We start from the raw sequence: 22878 nt of genomic DNA on the forward strand, positions 1-22878 counted from the left end.
TGGTTAAATAAGAATTAGCTTTTTTTTTTTTAACATTATAGCATTGACTTAAATATATTTAATAAATTTTCTCGGAAATAACTGTACTGTTTATTCGTGACATGTTTCAAATATACAGTAATGTATAAGAGAAGCCCACATTTATTTGCCAATGTCCAAATATCTAATCTTTCGATGTACAAAAGCAGAGGATGTATTTGTATTCAAAGTATATATAATTGGTTGTTTAAAATTAGTGTAAACCATGAAATACAAAAAGAAAATGTACAGTAATTAAAAAAAAAAAAAATCCATAAAATAGGTAAAGCGTGAAAAAGGTGCAGGATCCAGAGAACTGCAAGTTACCAGAAAAGAGTTCAAGTTTAGGGATATCTTAAAGCGACACTATAGCCAGCAAAATAACTTTAGCTTAATGTAGCAGTTTTAATGTATAGATCATAACCCTGCAGTCTCATTTCCCTGTCATTTAGGAGTTAAATCACTTTGTTTATGCAGTCCTAGTCACACCTCCCTGCATGTGACTTACATTGCCGTCCGAAACACTTCCTATAAAGAGTCATCTAATGTTTACAATTCATTTATTGCAAACTTTGTTTAATTTAGACTTTGTCTCCTGCTGTGAAGATAGCTTGCTAGACCCTGGAGGAGCCCCCTTTATGTGATTAAAGTTCAATTTGCAGAGCAGGAGATAAACTTTAAAAGTAAGTTACATCTGATTGAAATTTTAACTTTTATTTTCATCCAGGCTGTGTGAGTCACAACCAGGGGAGCTGTGGCCAGGGCTGCATAAAGAGAAACAAATGTGATTTAAACTACTAAATAGCAGACAATTAAGCAGTGAGACTTCAGAGGCATGATCTATACACCAAACATGCTTTATTAAGTTAAAGTTGTTTTGGTGACTATAGTGTCCCCTTACCTTTTGTGCAGACAGTTCTACAGAAAGGCACATGATGGAAATCCGGTGTGCTCCTTAGGTGAAACAGTGTATCATGTGCCAGACAGATTGTATGAAATTCGTGCAGAAATACACTAGCAAGCACTCTCGAGATATTAAGCAGCACTTTGAAGCCAGGCCACTGGCAACACTAGATAAAAGGATATTTAGGGAAGAATCATTCTCTGCCTTGCTTTGTAATAATTATGATTTATTGTAGGAGTGTGTGGCTGTAGGTAGTTTCCTCATACATTAAAGGCAATGGGTAAGGTGCATTAGAAGGGGAAATAGAAGACTGGGATTTACTCTGTCCAACTGGAGCTTGCTCCCTAGAATCTAATCATAAGATTTCTTTTGTTTCTTCCTCTCCTAAAATGATATTGTTTCTTCAATGAAAGTCATAGTTCAAGTATAGTAATAGACAGTATAGCCCTCACATGTAAAGGGGCCTCTTTAGCTTGGGCCACAGACAAATTGACATTATGTTACTTGCTCTGATAGATTAGAGAGTAAATTTGATACTTTTATTTTCTCTGGGCTCCAAGATGTTTATTATTTTGGTCACAAGCAGTGTCCCCAGATTGTTTTCCCCCACCCCCCATTTATTAAGTGATGGCTCGTATTACATAGAAACCAACTGTCCCAGCTTCTGATTCTAACTGGAGGAAGTGACTAACACGTAGTGCTCCCTAGATAAGTAGCGGACTCCTTCCAATAGGGAGACATCAGGGCACTCCTGGTACCATAACAACTGCAGGATGCTTCAGCGGTTATGGTACTTGGAACATCTGTTTTTTTTCTAGATTTATTTTGTTGCTGTTGATAATTTTCTATCACGAGTAATCAGGTTACACATGCTGAGAGATAAGCTCCCATAGCTGAAATTTGCATTACATCTATAATGTCTTCACAAAACAGACCATATCTTATATTCTTCAGTATGACTTGCAATAATTATTAGTGTTTCATATTCATAACATTTTCACCATTAGATTAATACATGTTATAAACATAATTCTACAGATATAAGTATGAAGTTACGGGTAAAGAATAGCAATTTATTTTAATGGTTTCTTTCCGAGTGCTCACTCAAAATGTAAACTTGATTCCTTGGAATAAGCTCACTTTTTTCACTTATTAAAATGCACTATATGTAGTAAGTCTACTGCTCACAACTATTAGGTTCCATAGTAGGGGTAGATAAACGTAACATTGCAACCAGAAAGAGATCTGAATTTAAAAAACAAAACAAAAACACAACCACCACCTTTAACCCCTTAACCCCTTCAGGACGGAGTCAATAGTGCACGTTCTGATCAAAACAAAACGTAAACAAAAACTGGAATTTGCGCTATATGTCTGTTCAACCGTAATTCACCGCTGCCACATTAAGTGCACCCACACTTATTATATATCATTTTGTTCAGGAGAAACAGGGCTTTAATTTATCAATAACTATTCATATATGGAACATAACTTATTATGAATAAAATTAAAAAAAATGTGAGAAAATAAGATTTTTTTTAAATTTGTATTTCCGTCTGCCATTTTAGCTGTGAATGTCATAATACTGTTAGGTTTTACTGCACAAAAATGCACATATTTGTAATCAGCGATGTCTCACGAGTACAACAGTACCCCCCATTAACAGGTTTTATGGTGTTTTGGAAAGTTACAGGGTCAAATATAGAACGTTCCATTTTCAAATTGAAATTTGCCAGATTAGTAATGTTACCTTTGAGACGGTGTGGTAGCCCAGGAAAGAGAATTACCCCCATAAATGCATACCATTTGAAAAAGTAGACAAGCCAAGGTATTGAAAGTGGGGTATGTTTAGTCTTTTTTAGTAGCCACTTAGTCACAAACACTGGCCGAAGTTAGCGTTCATATTTGTTTTTGTGTAAAAAAAAGCAAAAAAAGATATTTGGCCAGTGTTTGTGACTAAGTGGCTAGTAAGAAAGACTGGACATACCCCACTTGCAATACCTCAGGTTGTCTACTTTTGCAAATGGTATGCCATCATGGGGGTAATTCTCATTCCTGGGCTACCATACGCTCTCAAAGGCAACGTAACCAATCTGGCAAATTTCAATGTGAAAAAAATGAAATGCAAGCCTTATATCTGACTCTCTAACTTTCCAAAACACCATAAACCCTGTACATGGGGGGTACTGTTATTCTCGGGAGACTTCACTAAACACAAATATTAGTGTTTTAAAACAGTAAAACATATTACAAAAATAATATAGTCCATAAAAGTGCCGTTCGTTTGTAAAAAATGCAAAAAAAATGCACTTTTACTTAAAATATCATTGTTGTAATACAATTTACCAGTTTGAAACACTAATATTTGAGTTCAGCGAAGTCTCCCGAGTAAAACAGTACCCCCTATGTACAGGTTTTATGGTGTCTTGGAGAGTTACAGGGTCAAATATAGTGCTTGCGAATTAAATTCTCTGCACTTTCTCCCTGTGTTGTTAGGGATGTCAATCAAATTTTAATTAATCAAATCACATAATTATGTTAAAAGATTACTTAAATATACATGTAGAATTTTAATATATATACATATATGTATTTAAATTCTACGTGTATACTAATGTAATCTTTTATGTAATTATATGTATTTATCTATATATATATATATAGATGTATTATATATATAATATATATGTAACGTCATTCTAAGTGTATTTTAATACTAATATATATATATACTTATATTAGTATTAAAATACACTTTGTATGACGTTACATATATATATAATATATATATATTATATATAATATATATACATATATTATATATATAGAAATGCATTTAATTTATTTTAGAATATGTTTAATATTTTTTTTTTACTGTGATATTTTAGACAGGCCCCCTGCTGGCAGATCCATAGCCAGCTATAGGGGGCCATGTGATCGCTCTTTGAGAGCGATCACATGGCCCCCGGGGGCCTCATTTGCCGGAGGGGGGCTGCCTGGGCTGCCAGGCAGCCCCCCAGAAGAGGATCGCGGCAGAGGTGAGTAGTTGCTGGCTCCTGGGGGCTTAAGCCGTTACGGCGTTCCATGCCGCCGCAACGGCTTTAAAGTCCATTTAAAGCGCGACGGCATGGAACGCCGTAACGGCGTTAAGGACTGAGCCAAATGTACACGTTTTGATAAAAATAAAACGTAAACAAAACATGGAATTTTACTATATGTCTGTTCAACCATAAATCACCTCTTTCATATTAAGTGCACCCACACTATTATACATCATTTTATTCAGGAGAAATAGGGCTTTCATTTAACATAAAATATTTAGCTATGAAACAATTTAATATGAATAAAATATAAAAAAAAATGGGAGAACATTTTTTTTTGTTCTGCATGACATTTTAACTGTGAATGTCAATACTGTTGGCTTTTGCACTGCAATAAAATACACGTTTGTATTCAGCGATGTCTCACATGTAAAACAAAAGTACCCCTATGTACAGGTTGTATGGTGTTTTGGGAAGTTACAGGGTCAAATATAGCAAGTTACATTTTTCAGATTGAAATTCGCCAGATTGGTTACGTTGCCTTTGAGTCCGTATGGTATCCCAGGAATGAGAATTACCCCCACGATGGCATACCATTTGTAACAGTAGACAACCCAAGGTATTGCAAATGGGGTATGTCCAGTCTTTTTTAGTAGCCACTTGGTCACAAACACTGGCCACTGTTTGTGTGTGAAAAATGCAAAAAGCTAACCTGAACGCCAATTTTGGCCAGTGTTTGTGACTAAGTGGCAACTAAAAAGGACTGGATATACCCCATTTGCAATACCTTGGGTTGTCTACATTTGCAAATGGTATGCTATCATGGGGATAATTTTCATTCCTAGGCTACCATACGGTCTCAAAGGCAACGTAACCAATCTGGCGAATTTCAATGTGAAAAAACTGAAACAAAAGCCTTATATTTGCCTCTAACTTTTGAAAACACTATAAAACCTGTACATGAGGGGTACTGTTATACTCCGACTTCACTGAACACAAATATTAGTGTTTCAAAAACGTATCACAACAATTATATCGTCAGTGTAAGTGCCGGTTTTGTGTGAAAAATGCAAAAAAAAAAAAAACACGTTACTTTCACTGATGATATCATCATTGTAATACATTTTACTGTTTTGAAACACCAATATTTGTGTTCAGCCAAGTCTCCCGAGTAAAACAGTACCCCCCATGTACAGGTTTTATGGTGTCTTGGAAAGTTACAGGGTTAAATATAGTGCTAGCAAATTAAATTCTCTGGACTTTCTGCCTGGGTTATCAGGCAGGTCCCACAAATTGTAATTAATAAAAATACTTAATTATGTAAAAATATTACATAAATATATACGTAGAAATAAAAAATAAATATATATGTAGCAAAATCCAAATAGGTTATGGTGGGGAAAAATTGTGATTGAAAACCCCTTCCACCTGAAGTCTGTGGATAGTTAATACAATGTTAAACAAAAATCTGCACACCAGTCAAGCCATAAGACTTGCTTTTCCCACAGAAATCCCAAATCTGCAGTGATGTTACAACCGCAAAGGATTCTGGGTGGGCATATGCAAATTAGTTTAACAAAGAATCACATTTTTGCGAGGCATGCCTGCTGGCGTTTAGAGCCGGGTCCCCAAGGACGGCATAGTACGCCCGCCGTCCTTAAGGGGTTAAACAGGATGAACATAAAAAATAATAAAATTAAACAAAAAGGTATTACAAAAAAAAATTGGTATATAATTTGAATATGTTAAAGGCAAAAACAAAGACAAATTTAAGCAATGTCTAGGAATTGGGAATTACATGGTTATTCTAAGAGCTTTTAGATTCTGGCTGATGTATAGTGGATAGGAACTAAAGCAGTTAACACTATGATACTCATCAAAGTGATATAAAATGGATTCATGCATTTCTTAATAATAAAATCTTACCTTGATATCATATACCCTAATGAAATAGGATCTCTGTGGATTGTCTTTCACTAGGCATACTACTCCACAGCATTTTTTTACCCATACAGAGTTGCGATCTGAGATATAAAGTTGAACAACAGCAGAATTAATTGTCTGAAAAGAAAGAAAATAACAGGGAAATATTAATTAAAAAATAGAATTCCCTATAGTAGCAATAGATATTTGAGCAAGCCTTCACAAATATTAAAACTTTATAGCTAATATTTAACATTTCCTTCCAAGGAGCAATACTGGGTGAAAACAAATTTAAAGCGTCTCTGTTACTACGTAAGGTCTTTGCATATTTTGCAAAGACCATCGACGGTGACTTGTCCTGTGGGAGTTAGGTAGCTGTAGGGTGCAGATGAAGGTGGGTTTTTATTTACCTGACTATGTCCCTTATGGCCACTGCCAAGGTCTTACTTCCGATCCTCTTCATCTGCTAGGAGCCCACAAGAGTACACACTCATGTTTATGGATCCTCCATAGACAATTACTTTTCCTCTACAGCCATCACTAAACTTGTTGGTAGTTCTGCCTTTTGCCAAGCGTAGAGAATATACTAGGACAAATAATTCCCTACTTTCTATTGGTATATCTTGTCTGACTGGAATTTTAGTAAAATTCTAACACAGCCAATGTAACTATTTCACAAACATTTCATCTTTATGAAATGCTCATTTTGGAGGAGGGTGACAGAGGCACTTTAAAGGGACACTATAGTCACCAGAACAACTACAGCTTATTGAATTTGTTCTGGTGAGTAGAATCATTACCTTCAGGCTTTTTGCTGTAAACACTGTCTTTTCAGAGAAAAAGCAGTGTTTACATAAGTGTTTACATAAGCAGTGTTACACTCCACAGATGGCTGTTATAGATCCTTCCTGGGTCATGGCTGCCTAAAATGCATCCAAACATTTAGTGTCTCTATCCTCTGCATGCAGACACTGAACTTTCCTCATAGAGATTCATTGATTCAATTCATCTCTATGAGGAGATGCTGATTGGCCAGGGCTGTGTTTGAACCATGCTGGCTCAGTCAATCCTATGGGGAGGCATTGTGATTGGATCAGGCTACCACTTCTGATGATGTCAGCAGACTGCTTGTTTTTTTTTTTGTAGGCGAACAGCATGCAGAGTTACAGCTTCAGGCTTGAAAACCGTAAGATTTTTACTATATTTATGGAGGCATGAGGGGCCCAGATGGTGGTTTTAACATTATAGGGTCAGGGATACATGTTTGTGTTCCTGACCCTATAGTGATCCTTTAAGGTTATATTTCACCACTGTTTGATATTTATATATTTTTTCTTCACCAGTAAACTATCATACATTTGTTGAATCATACAATTCTCTTTTCTTTCGCTAAAATGTTGCATCTTCAATTAAGGTTTAATAACAATATAACAAAAGACAGCTACTGTGGAAAAGTAACCGTCTAGCATTAATATGGGCCCTATACATTTAAAAAAGCAACATTCTCGATAATGGACACTAATTCATTATACATTTTTAAATAGATTTAAAAATTTACTAGTAAAAGAAAATATTCACCTGCAAATATTTTCCTTTGTAGATTCTCGCAATAAAAAGGAAATGTATTTTATATCATTTAAAATAAAAGATCACAAGAATTTCAAACTCAGGGTGCTATAATCTTTAAAGGGCCACAATAGGGTCAGGAACAAACATGTATTCCTGACCCTATAGTGTTAGAAAACACTATTTAGCCTCCCAGCGCCCCCTTGATAAGTAGAAAACTCACAGGCACTGGCCCCATCCTCAATCTGCGTCCTTGGCTGACAGAATTTATGATCTCAGCCAATCCAATGCTTTCCACGTAGGAAAGCACTGGATTGGCTGAGAGTCAATTCTGACAATCTTAGCCAGGAAAGTGGGATAGGACATGGGGGCATTACCAAACACACAGTCCAATCAGCATCTTCTCATAGAGATGCATTATATCAGTGCTCCACACTGTTCAGCACTAACCCAGGAAGCACCTATAGGAGCCATCAGAGTGACTGCCAATAGAGGTGTCTCTAGGCAGTAATGTAAACACATGTTTACAGTAAAAAGCCCACAGGGACATGCTGTAGCTGAGACTATAGTGTCCCTTTAACATATAAATACAAATTCCTCTTTTTTAGTGTAAACACCTTGCCAACACCACTTTGGTCTGAAGCACAGATTATGTGATGTGTGTGATGCTTGCCTATAAGTGGCAAAGGCAGTACCAGACAGGAAAATTATCGTATTGGCTGCTTTCAAATATTAAATTCTACTACACACCAGCCACTACATACTTTTTTTTTTTATATAAAAACATAAGGTATCTATCTATCTATATACAACACATAGCTACATGCAGATATATTTCACAAGACACCTTCAGCATTATACAGGATGCGTGGTTAGCATTTGTCACAATATAAATGCCCATTACACATTAGTACACTCCCAATGCTACAGAATGTAGCCTTTTTCCAGTTATGTTTAGGGAAACCCAATATTTTTTGGTAGTATATTAATAATGGCACGGCTTTCATTTGCAGGGCTGCAGGGGCAGCGTTAATGCTCTATAATCACACTAATAAAAGGGACGCCATAGGCACCCAGAACACTTTATCTCAAAGAAGTGGCCTTGATGCACTGCCCCTGCAATATAAAATCTTGCCATTTTGTAGAAAGGTCAGTGTTTACATTGAAGGATTAACACACCTCACACTTAGTTCTTTAGTTAACACTTCTCAGAGATCAAACCATACAAAATAAATACTCTGACAGAGAACATTTAATTGGATGAATACGACTTGCTGACAAAGAAAAGGACTTTACTAGAAACAAGGTTAGTAAAATATATTTAACTTAACATCAAGGAGGTGGGAAGGTGGGAGTAATCAAAGGGAACCTATAGTCCTGCAAAATATGTATATTTTTTTAACTATAGGTTCCCTTTAAGAAGTGACATTGACGCTTAGAAAGCCTTTATAATTTGCACAACTTACAGTGATCACAACTGCAAAATGGATCCAAGTTTTACTTACTCTATAGGGAAAAAATTTTAAACACTCAAAGATAGCATCACTTTAAAAGTCTATTTTAATTTTACAACTCTCTGTTCTCTTTAGTTTAGGAGTTCGATGCAGAGTGTATGAACGTTAAGAGTGCTAAACCAAACAAAGGGCATTCATGAAACGTAGGAGTAGGACAAGTGTAGGAAACCTTAACATATTCTGCACGCTTTTCCCACTTCCACAACTGCGGGTTATGTGAAACCCACAGGGAGAATACCAAGTGCTCTGTTTGGATTAAGTGCAAGGATGTGCTGAATGAATAGTCCATTCATTTCCGAGTTTACAATGTCCAAACCAATGCAATGCTGTGCAAGCAAATGCCGAAAGGAAAGTTCAGAACAATTCTAAAACAATTTAAGACACTAAGAGAGTCAATATCAAAGTTCCAATATTGTTCTTTGGCACACCATCTCCGCCCATTCTGTTATTTGAAATTATATTTTATTATAGCAAATGCTGATTTTAATCCAGTTTATGTAAAGGATGGTAGCAAGTTAAAAATCTTTAGGAGCTGTTAAAATGCATTTCCAAATAGATCATTATAATATAGCATAGAGAGGGCTCAGAAGTGAAACTGAGAGCCATGGTTACCTAGATTAAGCTCACACCAACTCATATTCACAAAGTATGCACCTTAAGTTGGTTTGATGGCTCATCTGATCAAATTAGACTAAAGTGTTTTTCCTTGAAACACTGCTAAAATATAAACAAATACACCCCGGCAGCTTTCAGCCAGGCTAGCTATGTCAGCTTTGTGCATGCTGGCACCAAATGCACAGCCTTTTCACTTGCAGGAGCTACCTCTGCTGTCTATGCATGGCTTACATGCACTTCTTACACAGCTCTCTCTTGGCTGACCGCAATCCAATGCTACTCACACAGAATCAGCCTAAAGCTGCCCAATCAAAATATAGGAGGATCAACTTTAGCTGCAGATATCATTTCTGCAGCTAGACAAAGCCAATTTCCTGGCACTGTAGGTTTAATAGGACCCCCTTTCCATGGGGATGAAGGGGTTAAAACGTCCCTTGGCGCTGGGTAAGGTTCTGCCGACACACTCCTCCCCTACCGACATCAACCAACAGGGAAGACCTAATGTGCATGTGCGGCAATGGCCGTGCGCGCATTAGACCACCCCATGCTTTCCTATGGGGAAAATCTGGCGCTGGAGGTCCTCATACAGACCGTGAGGATGTCCAGCATCAGATAACGGACTGAAGGTCTGTTTGGATTCCGAAAGCACCCCCAGTGCCTGTCTAGTAGACAGCCACAGAGGGCAGACAGAGCAGCAATGTAAACATTGCAGTTCTCTGGAACTGTAATGTTTTACATTGCAGCACTAAATGCAAGAAACAATGCAAGCAGACCACTACAATGAGCTACAGTGGCCTGGGTGCCTAGTGTCCCTTTTTAGAACTTTCAAAACTAATTGTTTATAGTTTATGGTTTAAGTATTTAAAAACAAATTCTTATTCATAAAGATTCGAAAATAAGCTTTTAGCAAGCTAGTGTTTTCCTTTAACCCGTTAACGCCGTTACGGCGTTCCATGCCGTCCCCATTATAATGGGCTTTAAAGCCGTTGCGGCGGCATGGAACGCCGTAACGGCTTTGAGCCCCAGGAGGTAAGTTATACTTACCTCCGCCGCGATCCTCTTCTGGGGGGCTGCCTGACAGCCCAGGCAGCCCTCCCACGGCAAATGAGGCCCCCGGGGGCCATGTGATCGCTCTCAAAGAGCGATCACATGGCCCCCTATAGCTGGCTATGGATCTGCCTGCAGGGGGACTGTCTAAAATATCAGACAGTCCCCCTGCTGGTAAGAAAGTATAAAAAAAGAAATTAAACATGTTAAAAAATAAATTGAAAATATTTATATATATATATAATATGTATATATATTATATATATAATATATATACATATTATATATATGTAACGTCATACAAAGTGTATTTTAATACTAATATAAGTATATATTAGCATTAAAATACACTTAGAATGATGTTACATATATATAATATGTATATATATTATATATATAAAATAGATGTACATATATATTATATATATATATACGTATAATTAAAATAATAAATAAATAAAATAATAAAATAAATAAATAAAATATTGAAACAAAATTTAATATAAATTATATATTCATATGTAATTTCATTCTAACTGTATTTTGTTATTAATATATATATATTGGTAACAAAATACACTTAGAATGACATTCTATATATCTATCTATATATAAAATACAAATAACCGCAAATATATATATATAGATAAATACATATAATTACATAAAAGATTACATTAGTATACACGTAGAATTTAAATACATATATATGTATATATATTAAAATTCTACATGTATATTTAAATAATCTTTTAATGTAATTATGTGATTTGATTAATTAAAATTTGATTGACATGCCTGACAACACAGGGAGAAAGTGCAGAGAATTTAATTTGCAAGCACTATATTTGACCCTGTAATACTCCATGACACCATAAAACCTGTACATAGGGGGTACTGTTTTACTCGGGAGACGTCGCTGAACTCAAATATTAGTGTTTCAAACTGGTAAATTGTATTACAACGATGATATTTTAAGTAAAAGTGACATTTTTTGCATTTTTTACAAACAAACGGCAGTTTTATGGACTATATTATTGTTGTAATGTGTTTTACTGTTTTAAAACACTAATATTTGTGTTTAGTGAAGTCTCCCGAGAATAACAGTACCCCCCATGTACAGGTTTTATGGTGTTTTGGAAAGTTAGAGAGTCACATATAAGGCTTGCGTTTCATTTTTTTCACATTGAAATTTGCTAGATTGGTTATGTTGCCTTTGAGAGCGTATGGTAGCCCAGGAATGAGAATTACCCCCATGATGGCATACCATTTGCAAAAGTAGACAACCCGAGGTATTGCAAGTGGGGTATGTCCAGTCTTTCTTAGTAGCCACTTAGTCACAAACACTGGCCAAATATTCGTTTTTTGCTTTTTTCACACAAAAACAAATATGAACGCTAACTTTGGCCAGTGTTTGTGACTAAGTGGCTACTAACAAAGACTAAACATACCCCACTTTCAATACCTTGGCTTGTCTACTTTTTCAAATGGTATGCCATTATGGGGGTAATTCTCATTCCTGGGCTACCACACCGTCTCAAAGGTAACATTACTAATCTGGCAAATTTCAATTTGAAAATGGAACGTTCTATATTTGACCCTGTAACTTTCCAAAACAACATAAAACCTGTTAATGGGGGGTACTGTTGTACTCGTGAGACATCGCTGATTACAAATATGTGCATTTTGTTGCAGTAAAACCTAACAGTATTATGACATTTACAGCTAAAATGTGAGGCGGAACTACACATTTTTAAAAAATAAATACATTTCTCACAGTTTTTTTTATTTTATTCATAATAAATTATATTCCATATATGAATAGTTAATGGTAAATTAAAGCCCTGTTTCTCCTGAACAAAATGATATATGATAAGTGTGGGTGCATATAATATGAAAGAGGGGAACTACGGGTGAACAGACATATAGCGCAAATTCCAGTTTTTGTTTACGTTTTGTTTTGATCAGAACGTGCACTATTGACTCCGTCCTGAAGGGGTTAAGAAGAGTAGCAGTTCTTTAGAAAAAATAATGTATAGTTTGTATGACCACTATATAGACAAAAGTATTGGTACATACCAATTAATGAAATCAGACCCATTGTCCCAGGTGTATTAAAAATGATTTTCTGAAGAGCTCAGTGAATTCAACACGGTACTGTGAGAGGATGCCATTTTTGCAAAAAAAAGTTATTTTGTGAATTTTCATCCCTGCTAGATATTCCACGGTCAACAGTAAGTGATATTATTGAAAGAAGAGTTTAGGAACAGAAGCAACTCAGCCATGAAGCAGCAAACCATGCCAGGTTACAGAGAACGGTTACCGTGTGCGGAGGCTCATGGTGCGTAAAAGTCGCCAACACTCTGCTGATTCCATAGCCGAATACATTATGGACAATGCTATGCTTCCAACTTTATGGGAACAGTTTGGGGAAGGTCCTTTTCTATTCAAGCATAACTATTCCTAAGTGCACAAAGAGAGGTCCATAAAGATATGGTTTGGTGAGTTTGGTGTGGAAGAACTTGATAGGCCCACTCAAAACCCCAACCTCATTCCCATTGAACATTTTTGGAACCAACTGGAACGGAGATGGCGAGCCAAGCCTTCTCGTCCAAAATCAGTGCCTGACCTCACAATTTTTCTACTGGATGCAAGTGCTAACATCCCCACAGAAACACTCCAAAATCAGATGAAAAGCCTTTTCGCAGAAGAGAGTGTTATAGCTGCAAAGAGGAGGACCAACTACATAATGTATATGTATTTAGAAAGCACAGTCATAAAAGTGCCTGTTTGTGTAAAGATCAGGTGCCCCAATATTTCTGTCCATGTAGTGTATTAGTCACATGCTAATAATGCATTGGTGCTAGCCAGTAAATCAGGCTGTGGTTGTTTTGTGTGAATGCTTAGCAAATTCTTCACAGGACTTTAAATTCCAATGTCCTCTCCCTAAGGAGGAAAAAGAAAATATTATATTTCCTGCTCCGAATGCTGACTAGTAGCAAGTATAAGGTTTTGCTCCTTTAACTGAAACGATGTGATTAAAAGGTAAGATAAACGGAAAATGCTAAGAAAATGGTTTTAAAAAACAACAGATTGTGCTACCGGTTATTTGCTATAGCAAAAAAATTGCAAATTGTGACCAAAAGATTATTATTGTTTTTTTAAACTACTTTAGGCCGCCCCTATATTATGGCAGTCTAGGCTTATCATATGTTACAAATGTAAAAAACAAATACGGTACTACAATTTAACATTTGAAGACTCAAGTCTGATGGAGCAGTAGGTTTACAAATGGTCTGTTATTTAAGCCTTTAATTAAAAAAAAAAACAGACAAATCAGAATATATGATACACTTCAGGAACCAACTTAAAGAACCACTTCATCTAAGTGAATTAGCCCTTTGATTTTACCCTGCATTGCAAAACATTGCAATGTTTACATTGCAGCGTTAAATTTAACCCCAGTGGCTTTCTGACAGCCACTAGAGGCTGTTATAACACTTGGGGGCAACCTACTGAACTGTATAAGGGTTAGTGTTACCGTTAACGAGAGTTAGCTAGTGTTAGCATTAAAGTGTTACGCTAATCAGTATGGTGACACAGATACTGTCATTTAATGGATTAACATCTCTGGGATGCAAGAAAAAGGGAATATCAAAATAAGGACGTCTCATTTGATACAATATTTTGATCCAAAACTTGGCAAGGGTACACATGCAGAGTGTTGCTGTACTCGGATGATGAAGCAGAATAAAAATCCAGTGTCTTTGAAATACACGAGGACTGCGATTTTCACTGTTAAACTTCCATATGCACGTGAAATTAATAAATAAAATGTAGAGCTTAAAACACTATAACGAGGAATGCCAACAAATTTCCAACACTAGTGTTTCCAGAGTAAAAATAATGCTTTCCCAATCAGATGGTCTGATAGAGACCATCTGATTGATGCAGTCTGGCTTTTTGTTGTGCATGCACACTAGCCTCCCAATTGTTTCCCATGGGATAGCATTGGATTATCGATCTCAGCTAAGGAGGTGGGAACAGCATGGGGACTGGTGCTGCAAGGGAAGAAAGGTAAATAAAACTTTTTAAAATTCATACAAGCAGACCTAAACTTCAAGGGACACTATAGTCACCAGAACATCTTATTGTATTTGTTCTAGTGAGTATATAATCATCCCCTTTTTTGCAGTAAACACAGTCTTTTCATAGAAAAGGCAGTGTTTACATTAGAACCTAGGGATACCTACACTGGCCACTTCTCAGATGGCTACTAGAGGTGCTTCTTGGGGCACTAGTGCACAGTGTTCAGCAATGACATTCAGTGTCTCCACTCTCTGCTAGGAGACACTGAACTTGACTCAGATGCACTGATCCAATGCATCTATATGAGGAGATTCAGATTGGCCAGGGGTGTGTTTGGCTTGTGCTGGCTGTGCCCCAGATCTGCCTCCCTGGCAATATCAGCCAATCCAAAAAAAAAAGCATTGTGATTGGCTCAGATCATCACTTCTGATGACATCAGTCAAGGAGGCAGATTAGGGGCAGAGCCAACACTGGCAGATTAGAATAAAGGTAACATTTTACTGCATTTAGGGTGGCAGATGGTGTTTTTTACACTATAGGGTCAGGAATATGTTTGTGTTCCTGACCCTATAGTGTTCCCTTAACAGTGCCCTATAGGAATCTCGATTTATATTCCTAGTGCTATACTGTTCCTTTAACCCTGCAATGGAAACATTGAAGTTTTTACAAAACTGCCATGTTTTAGATTGCAGGGGGAAAACTAATGGACCACTGTATCCATATCCAGACCATTGAGATGAAGTGGTTTTGGTTCCTTTAGAGATCTTTTCAATTTGGCCGAAATTGGTGATGAAATGGACAAGTGAAAAGACTCAAAATGCCAAATTCTAAATAGTCCAAGTTCTTTGCCTTTACAAATAGTATGTTTTGATAGGGGTAAAGTGCAGCTGGTAGTTAGAATTTAGTCTTAGCCCTGTAAATCAATTGGTGAAAATTGAAAATATATTTGAAATTCCCCATAACAATGAACACGTGAAAACCACAAAATATACTAGGTGTGCTGATGACATATGCTAAATATGCACAGAATTGGCACCTTTATGACCACTTTAACCGAGTGACCAAGGTGCTTGGAGTAACCCTAGAAAGTTATAGTCTCTACAAAACAAATTTTGCAAAGGTTTGCCTTTAAAACTGCAATTCACGCCTCACAATATTAGTCCTATAACTTCAAAAACTAAAATTGATTTTGGCTCTAGCGGTGTAGAAATAAGTAAAAACATGAACTTATTTTTTTTTTTTTTAATATGTTATTCATAAGTAATGTTGTGGATGCATTCATGGACTGTACCAAAAATGTCGTATATGTCCAAAAAGTATAACATGTATGGATGCAGTAGAAAAGAAAGTACTAAATTAAGGTGTAATAAACAAAAGGCAAAAGGTACCAACAAAAATTCTCAGTCGCAAACACACGAAATTTCAAGAAAGGCTCAGTCAAGGGGTTAAGAGTGCAACAGCCACATCTCCACACATTTTTTGCACTTTTGCCAAAGATAAAGAAATACCAAAAATACATATTAATTTTGTACTCCTCTGTTTAAATATCTCATATGCACATGATTTCCATGTAATTTTGGCAAATATTGAACTACAGATGGTGCACATTACATTTTTTTAAAGCGGTTACTTTTAACATTTCATATGCTGGCCTGCAACTTTGATAAAGGACATAGAACTCAAGCCACAAAATACTTCTGAAAAGCAGACATTCCCAAATAGTTCAATGGGGCAGAAAGCCCATTTTACCAGCAAATCTCTGCCCGTTTCGTAGTAATGCTAGTTTCTGCATTTTTCTTGCATGTCGTCATGGTATTCAGCATTTTAAGTCCATTATGTATAAATTCAAGAGGGAAGAAAAATAAGTGTCCTTTTGCAGAACAAGGCAATATCCTTCAGCTTAACATTTACTTTCCTGAGAATTAACTTTTAACATGTCCATTAGTTTCCACATTTAGTATATTCAGAATGATTGCGTAATCTGTATTTCTTATATTATGTTGTGCAGGACACAAATAGGCTATAACGATACAAATATATTTCAAAAGCAGTTAACGCAACAACAAAGTGTATTTGAAAACATTTTTGGTAGACCATTAAGCACCAAGCAAGTTCAAAATTGTTATAAAAGTTGTGACATGACCATGCATGGTCATATTTCACCGGTGATGCAATGTAGCATAGTGTAGCGGAATGCAGTGAGCCTGTCCTGCAAAATGCCTGTGTGACTGTGTTTGTATATGTTTTCCCTATGTTGAAATTGCTATTCGTGTGTGTATTATGTGAATTGTATGGTATTCGGTAGTTTCCACTTATGGAAACTACCGAACGGAGGGACCACCCCAGAGAGAAGTGTGCCGGCTATTAAAGTTCACATTCCTTCCAACCGCAAGTTAACCGGCTCATTTAACATTGTATCTGGGTGGCCGCCATTCGGCATGCGTACACGTGGCGGCGGCCATCTTACGCATGAAAATCCCAGCGGTGTTTGGTCGTCGAGTGCCTGGAACTCAAATCGGACACTCAAACAACCAAACACCGCTGAGACCTCCAGAGCTCCGTAACTGCCGAACGGAGAAACATAACGAATCCCCATTCGGTAGTAATAAAGTACCGAATGAGGGAATTACTATCCAGGTGAATGTAAATGTGGATGGCAATTATAAATGCCTGTTTTAACTGCCGAACGGAGACCACATGCCTGTAACTACCGAACCCCTGGTCCGATCTGGGTGAATTTTGGATATTATATTCACCCAGATCAGGGCTACCTAGCGGTACCCTGATATTAAGGATATGTGATGGTTTAGGGGTACATCCAAGTTTGGGGTAAAGTATGGTACAACTTAAGGGGATTATGACTCACTCTGAGGGGAGGAGATGTGTGGGTGGTAACAAGAATGGTATTGGTTACTGTCATAATTACTATAGTTCCCTCCCTTGCATGGGAGCAGGCTTTATAAGAAACCTTGGAATAAACGATTGTCAGTTCTACTCCTGAAACTGTGTGTCGTCCAGTTATTGGGAGTGCTGTGGGGATATTTCTGTACCTTTTTACCTGCTGGAAACTCTGCTGTGGATTTACTAATGACTTGTTCCTGAGCCTTCCTGGGATCTAAAGTGGAGAATAGCTGCGAGAAATCAGCTCTCCGCTACATTGGTTGGCAGCGGTGGGATCCAGACTCACAGAGGAACAAGGATTAATGGAGATTGACCTTTCTACGCTAAAAAGAACCACATTGAAAGACCTTCTAGAAGCGAAAGGTGGTTCTGCCAGCAGCAAATCTAAAGCAACGCTTATCACCGAAGTAATGGCAGAGTACAGAGCAGAAGAGGCCCAGGCCACGGAACAAAGACCTGAAACAGAACAGGAGGAGTTCCAAAGGCACTTACAATTCAGACTGGCCTTTTATGGGGAAAACCCACCAACAGAGATCATCTCTAAAACAATGACAGAGGTGCAGGAGTTTGTGATGAGAAATAGGAGACCACAAACACCGGAAAGAAGTGCAGCAGGAGCTGTGGCACAAGAGGGTAAGCCCAAAATTCCCTATCAAGCTTTTAAAACGTATGTGGAAGCAGAGGAGGATATAGATGCCTTCCTCCAAGACTTTGAGAGACTGTGTACGCTGCATAACATACCAAGGGAAGAGTGGGTACCCATATTAGCAGGACGGCTGTCAGGAAGGGCAGCTGAAGCTTACCGCACTGTGCCTGATATTGAAATTAGGAACTATAACCGGGTAAAAGAAATTATCCTGGCCCGGTATGCAATAACAGCAGAGGCATACCGGAGGCGCTTCAGGGAATTGAAAAAGGCGGACAAAGATTCACACGCAGAGTGGGCTTGCCGACTAGAAAGGGCAGCTCTTGGGTGGATGCAGTCCAGTAAAGCGCGGTCCATGGAGGACTTGTTACAAATGCTGCTGTTGGAGCAGTTTTATGAGGGGATATCCTCAGAACTACAGGAATGGGTGAGGGATCGCAACCCCACCACCCTCACCGAGGCTGCCAAAAAGGCAGATGATTTTATGGACGCTCGCAGACAGACCAAGGCAGTGAGTACCAAACCTGCCATGCGGCCACTAGGGGGGAATTCCTTCTCTCCTAACCCTCAACCCCCACCAAGACAACTCCCTCCACCAGCACCAGCAGCAGCACAGCAGAGATACCGCACACCTGCTTCTGTGCAATGCCACCGATGCCAGAAGTGGGGACATTTCCAACGAGAGTGTCCACAGTCTAGAGACCGCAACACCTGGATCCGACCAGGGCCTCCACCACCACCACCGAGAGCAGCCGCGCATCACTACCAAGATGAGGTGCCACTTCCCTACAGCTCTGCCGTTCCAGTCACGACTGTGGAACAATGGGAAGTGCTGCATGAGGCCAATCCCTTACAAGCACAGGCGGATAATCGACAGCACCATAGGCAGACCGTATATCTCGAAGGGAAGCCTATGCAGGGGCTCAGAGACTCGGGAGCCACCATCACCCTGGTGCAAAGTCATTTGGTTTCGGACAAAGCCAAACTGAATAAGACTGTGGCTGTCAGGGTTGCAGGGGGAGCCGTGTATCGGCTAGACACAGCCCGGGTACATTTGCATTGGGGTGCGGGGTTTGGGAATGTGGAAGTGGGACTAATGCCGCAATTACCTGCTGAGGTGGTCCTAGGGAATGATCTGGGCAAACTCACCTCCGCCTTTGAACCACAAACTACTGAGGAAGCACACCCAGTAGTCACCAGGCAACAGGCCCGCACCCAGCACAACAACAACGCACTGCCGGAGGTCCAGGTAAGAGATTCCTCCCCTTCCCTAGACTGTATGCCGTGGGCCCCTCCTGACGAGTTTGTAGCCGAGGTGATCACTGACCCTACCTTACAAGTATATCGAGACAAGGTCACCTCTATCCAACCTGGGGCGGAGGGGGAAAGATTTGTATGGGACAGGCAGTTATTATACCGGGAAACAAGTAAAGAGATAGCTGGGTCAGAACCCATAACTGCAAGACAGCTCGTGGTACCGCAGAGGTACCGAACCGAATTACTCCGGATAGCGCACGATATTCCGCTATCCGGACATTTGGGGGTCAGCCGTACCAGATATCGGCTGACCCAAAGTTTCTTCTGGCCAGGGATTAGCCAGGAGGTGCGCAGGTATTGTAACACCTGCGATACGTGCCAGAGGGTAGGAAAGAGGGGGGATAAGCGTAAGGCAAAGCTGCACCCCCTACCCATAATTGAGGAACCCTTTCATAGGGTTGCAGTAGACATTGTAGGCCCCTTCCGGAAGCCTAGCCCATCAGGCAAACGGTAAATTTTGACCGTAGTGGACTACGCCACTCGCTACCCCGAGGCGGTAGCTTTAACGAATATACATGCAGAGACGGTGGCTGAGGCGCTGATGCAGATTTTCTCCCGGATGGGGTTACCCAGGGAGATCATCTCGGACCAGGGCACTCAGTTCACGGCAGAGGTTACCCAACAACTCTGGAAGTTCTGCAAAATTAAGCCCATAATTAGTGCTCCGTACCACCCCCAGACTAATGGGCTCTGCGAACGGTTCAATGGCACCTTAAAACAGATGCTCCGAACCTTCGCCGAGACTCACCGAGACTGGGAAAAATTCCTGCCGCACTTACTGTTTGCTTACAGGGAGGTGCCGCAGGAATCTACAGGATTTTCCCCCTTTGAACTGCTGTTTGGGAGGAGGGTAAGGGGACCCCTAGACTTGATTAGAGAGCACTGGGAGGGAGACCGTAGCGTGGACGGTACCCCTATTGTACCATATGTGTTGGCCCTCCGAGATCGCCTGGAAGCCCTCACCAAGACGGTAAAGGAGAACCTACAGGCAGCTCAGACGCGTCAGCGCACCTGGTACGATAGGGGCGCCAGGGACCGCAGCTTTCAGGTCGGACAGAAAGTTTTAATTTTAAAACCTGTCCGACACGATAAGCTACAGGCCGCCTGGCAAGGCCCTTATAAAGTGGTAGAACAAAGATGTGACACCACGTATATAATTGGCCACTGCGCAGGGAATGGGGGGCGACGCATGATCCATGTGAACATGCTGAAACCTTACCAGGAGCGTTCAGAGGAGGTGACAGCTATCTGCGCTCCCACCTCTGAAGAGAGCGACAGCCTACCCCTCCCCGATCTGTTAGAAGATGGACAGCTGGCTGGGGATTTAGGAGCAGTCGTACTGGGGGATCGGTTGAGCCCACAGGAGCGTATCGAGGTACAACAACTCCTGCAGGAAAAGCAGGAGACCTTTTCTAATGTACCTGGATACACCCCTCTGGCCACCCACCGAGTAGACACCCCAGGTCAACTTCCCATGCGCCAGACCCCATACCGCATCCCTGAAGCGGTACGGGAGAATATGCGCAAGGAGATTGAGGAGATGATACAGTTAGGAGTGATTGAGCCCTCAGATAGTCCCTGGGCATCTCCCGTGGTCCTCGTACCAAAGCGGGACGGCACGACCCGCTTTTGCGTGGACTACAGGAGACTGAATGAGAAGACCGTATCCGACGCATACCCGATGCCTCGGATCGATGAGTTACTAGACCGGATGGCCAGGGGACAATACCTTACCACGATTGATCTGTGCAAAGGGTATTGGCAGATTCCCTTAGCCCCGGAAGCCATCCCTAAGTCCGCCTTTGTCACCCCATTCGGCCTGTACCAATTTAAGGTCATGCCGTTTGGGATGAAAAACGCGCCGGCTACCTTCCAGCGGATGGTGGACCGCCTCCTCGATGGGTTCCAAGACTATACCTGCGCATATCTCGATGATATTGCCATATTTAGCGATACCTGGCAGGAACACTTGGCCCATATAGGAGCGGTTCTAGACAGGATCCGGGAGGCTGGTTTGACCCTAAAACCAGCTAAATGTAGTATTGGGATGGCCGAGGTACAGTACCTGGGCCACAGAGTGGGCTGTGGTAAGCAGAAGCCGGAACCCGCCAAAGTAGAGGCAGTATCACAGTGGCCTACCCCGACAACTAAAACCCAGGTGTTAGCCTTCCTAGGGACAGCAGGGTATTACCGGAAGTTTGTCCCCAATTATAGTGCCCTGGCCAAACCCCTCACTGACCTGACACGTAAAAACCTTCCCCGCCAAGTAACCTGGACCCCGGAGTGTGAGCAGGCATTCCAACACTTGAAAGATGAACTTGTTAATGCCCCTGTCTTGGCCGCTCCCAATCCAACTAAACGTTTTCTTGTTCACACAGACGCTTCTATGTTTGGATTGGGGGCAGTATTGAGCCAAGTCGGGGCCGATGGCGGAGAACATCCCGTGGCTTACATCAGTCGCAAACTTTTACCCCGGGAAGTAAGCTACGCCGCCATCGAGAAGGAATGCCTGGCTGTGGTGTGGGCCTTGAAGAAATTACAACCCTACCTGTACGGACAGGCTTTTTCGCTGCTCACGGATCACAACCCGTTAGTCTGGCTGAACCGGGTGGCTGGGGACAATGCCAGGTTGCTGCGCTGGAGTTTGGCGCTGCAGCCTTTTGACTTTAACATTCAATACCGCCCGGGTAAGCAAAATGGAAACGCCGACGGGTTGTCGCGACAAACTGATCTGGAGAAATGATCCGTGAGCACCCCGGTCATCCCCAAGCCGATCCGTGTGGGATCAGACTGTGTATGCCGGCTTGTGGGCAAGGGGGAGCAGTGTAGCGGAATGCAGTGAGCCTGTCCTGCAAAATGCCTGTGTGACTGTGTTTGTATATGTTTTCCCTATGTTGAAATTGCTATTCGTGTGTGTATTATGTGAATTGTATGGTATTCGGTAGTTTCCACTTATGGAAACTACCGAACGGAGGGACCACCCCAGAGAGAAGTGTGCCGGCTATTAAAGTTCACATTCCTTCCAACCGCAAGTTAACCGGCTCATTTAACATTTTATCTGGGTGGCCGCCATTCGGCATGCGTACACGTGGCGGCGGCCATCTTACGCATGAAAATCCCAGCGGTGTTTGGTCGTCGAGTGCCTGGAACTCAAATCGGACACTCAAACAACCAAACACCGCTGAGACCTCCAGAGCTCCGTAACTGCCGAACGGAGAAACATAACGAATCCCCATTCGGTAGTAATAAAGTACCGAATGAGGGAATTACTATCCAGGTGAATGTAAATGTGGATGG

General features: G+C 40.4%; 1 protein-coding gene across 2 annotated transcripts in view; it reads right to left on the reverse strand.

The window, feature by feature from the left end:
• Nucleotides 1-22878, reverse strand: part of WASL (WASP like actin nucleation promoting factor) — a 46671-nt gene that overhangs the window by 16179 nt on the left and 7614 nt on the right. For both annotated transcript variants that reach the window (XM_063446812.1, XM_063446813.1), the window contains exon 2: nucleotides 5890-6024. In XM_063446812.1, the coding sequence (XP_063302882.1) occupies nucleotides 5890-6024 (135 nt within the window). The remainder of the gene's footprint in view (nucleotides 1-5889; nucleotides 6025-22878) is intronic.

Source organism: Pelobates fuscus, chromosome 3 (assembly GCF_036172605.1).
Source record: "Pelobates fuscus isolate aPelFus1 chromosome 3, aPelFus1.pri, whole genome shotgun sequence".
Taxonomy (NCBI): Eukaryota; Metazoa; Chordata; class Amphibia; order Anura; family Pelobatidae; genus Pelobates; species Pelobates fuscus.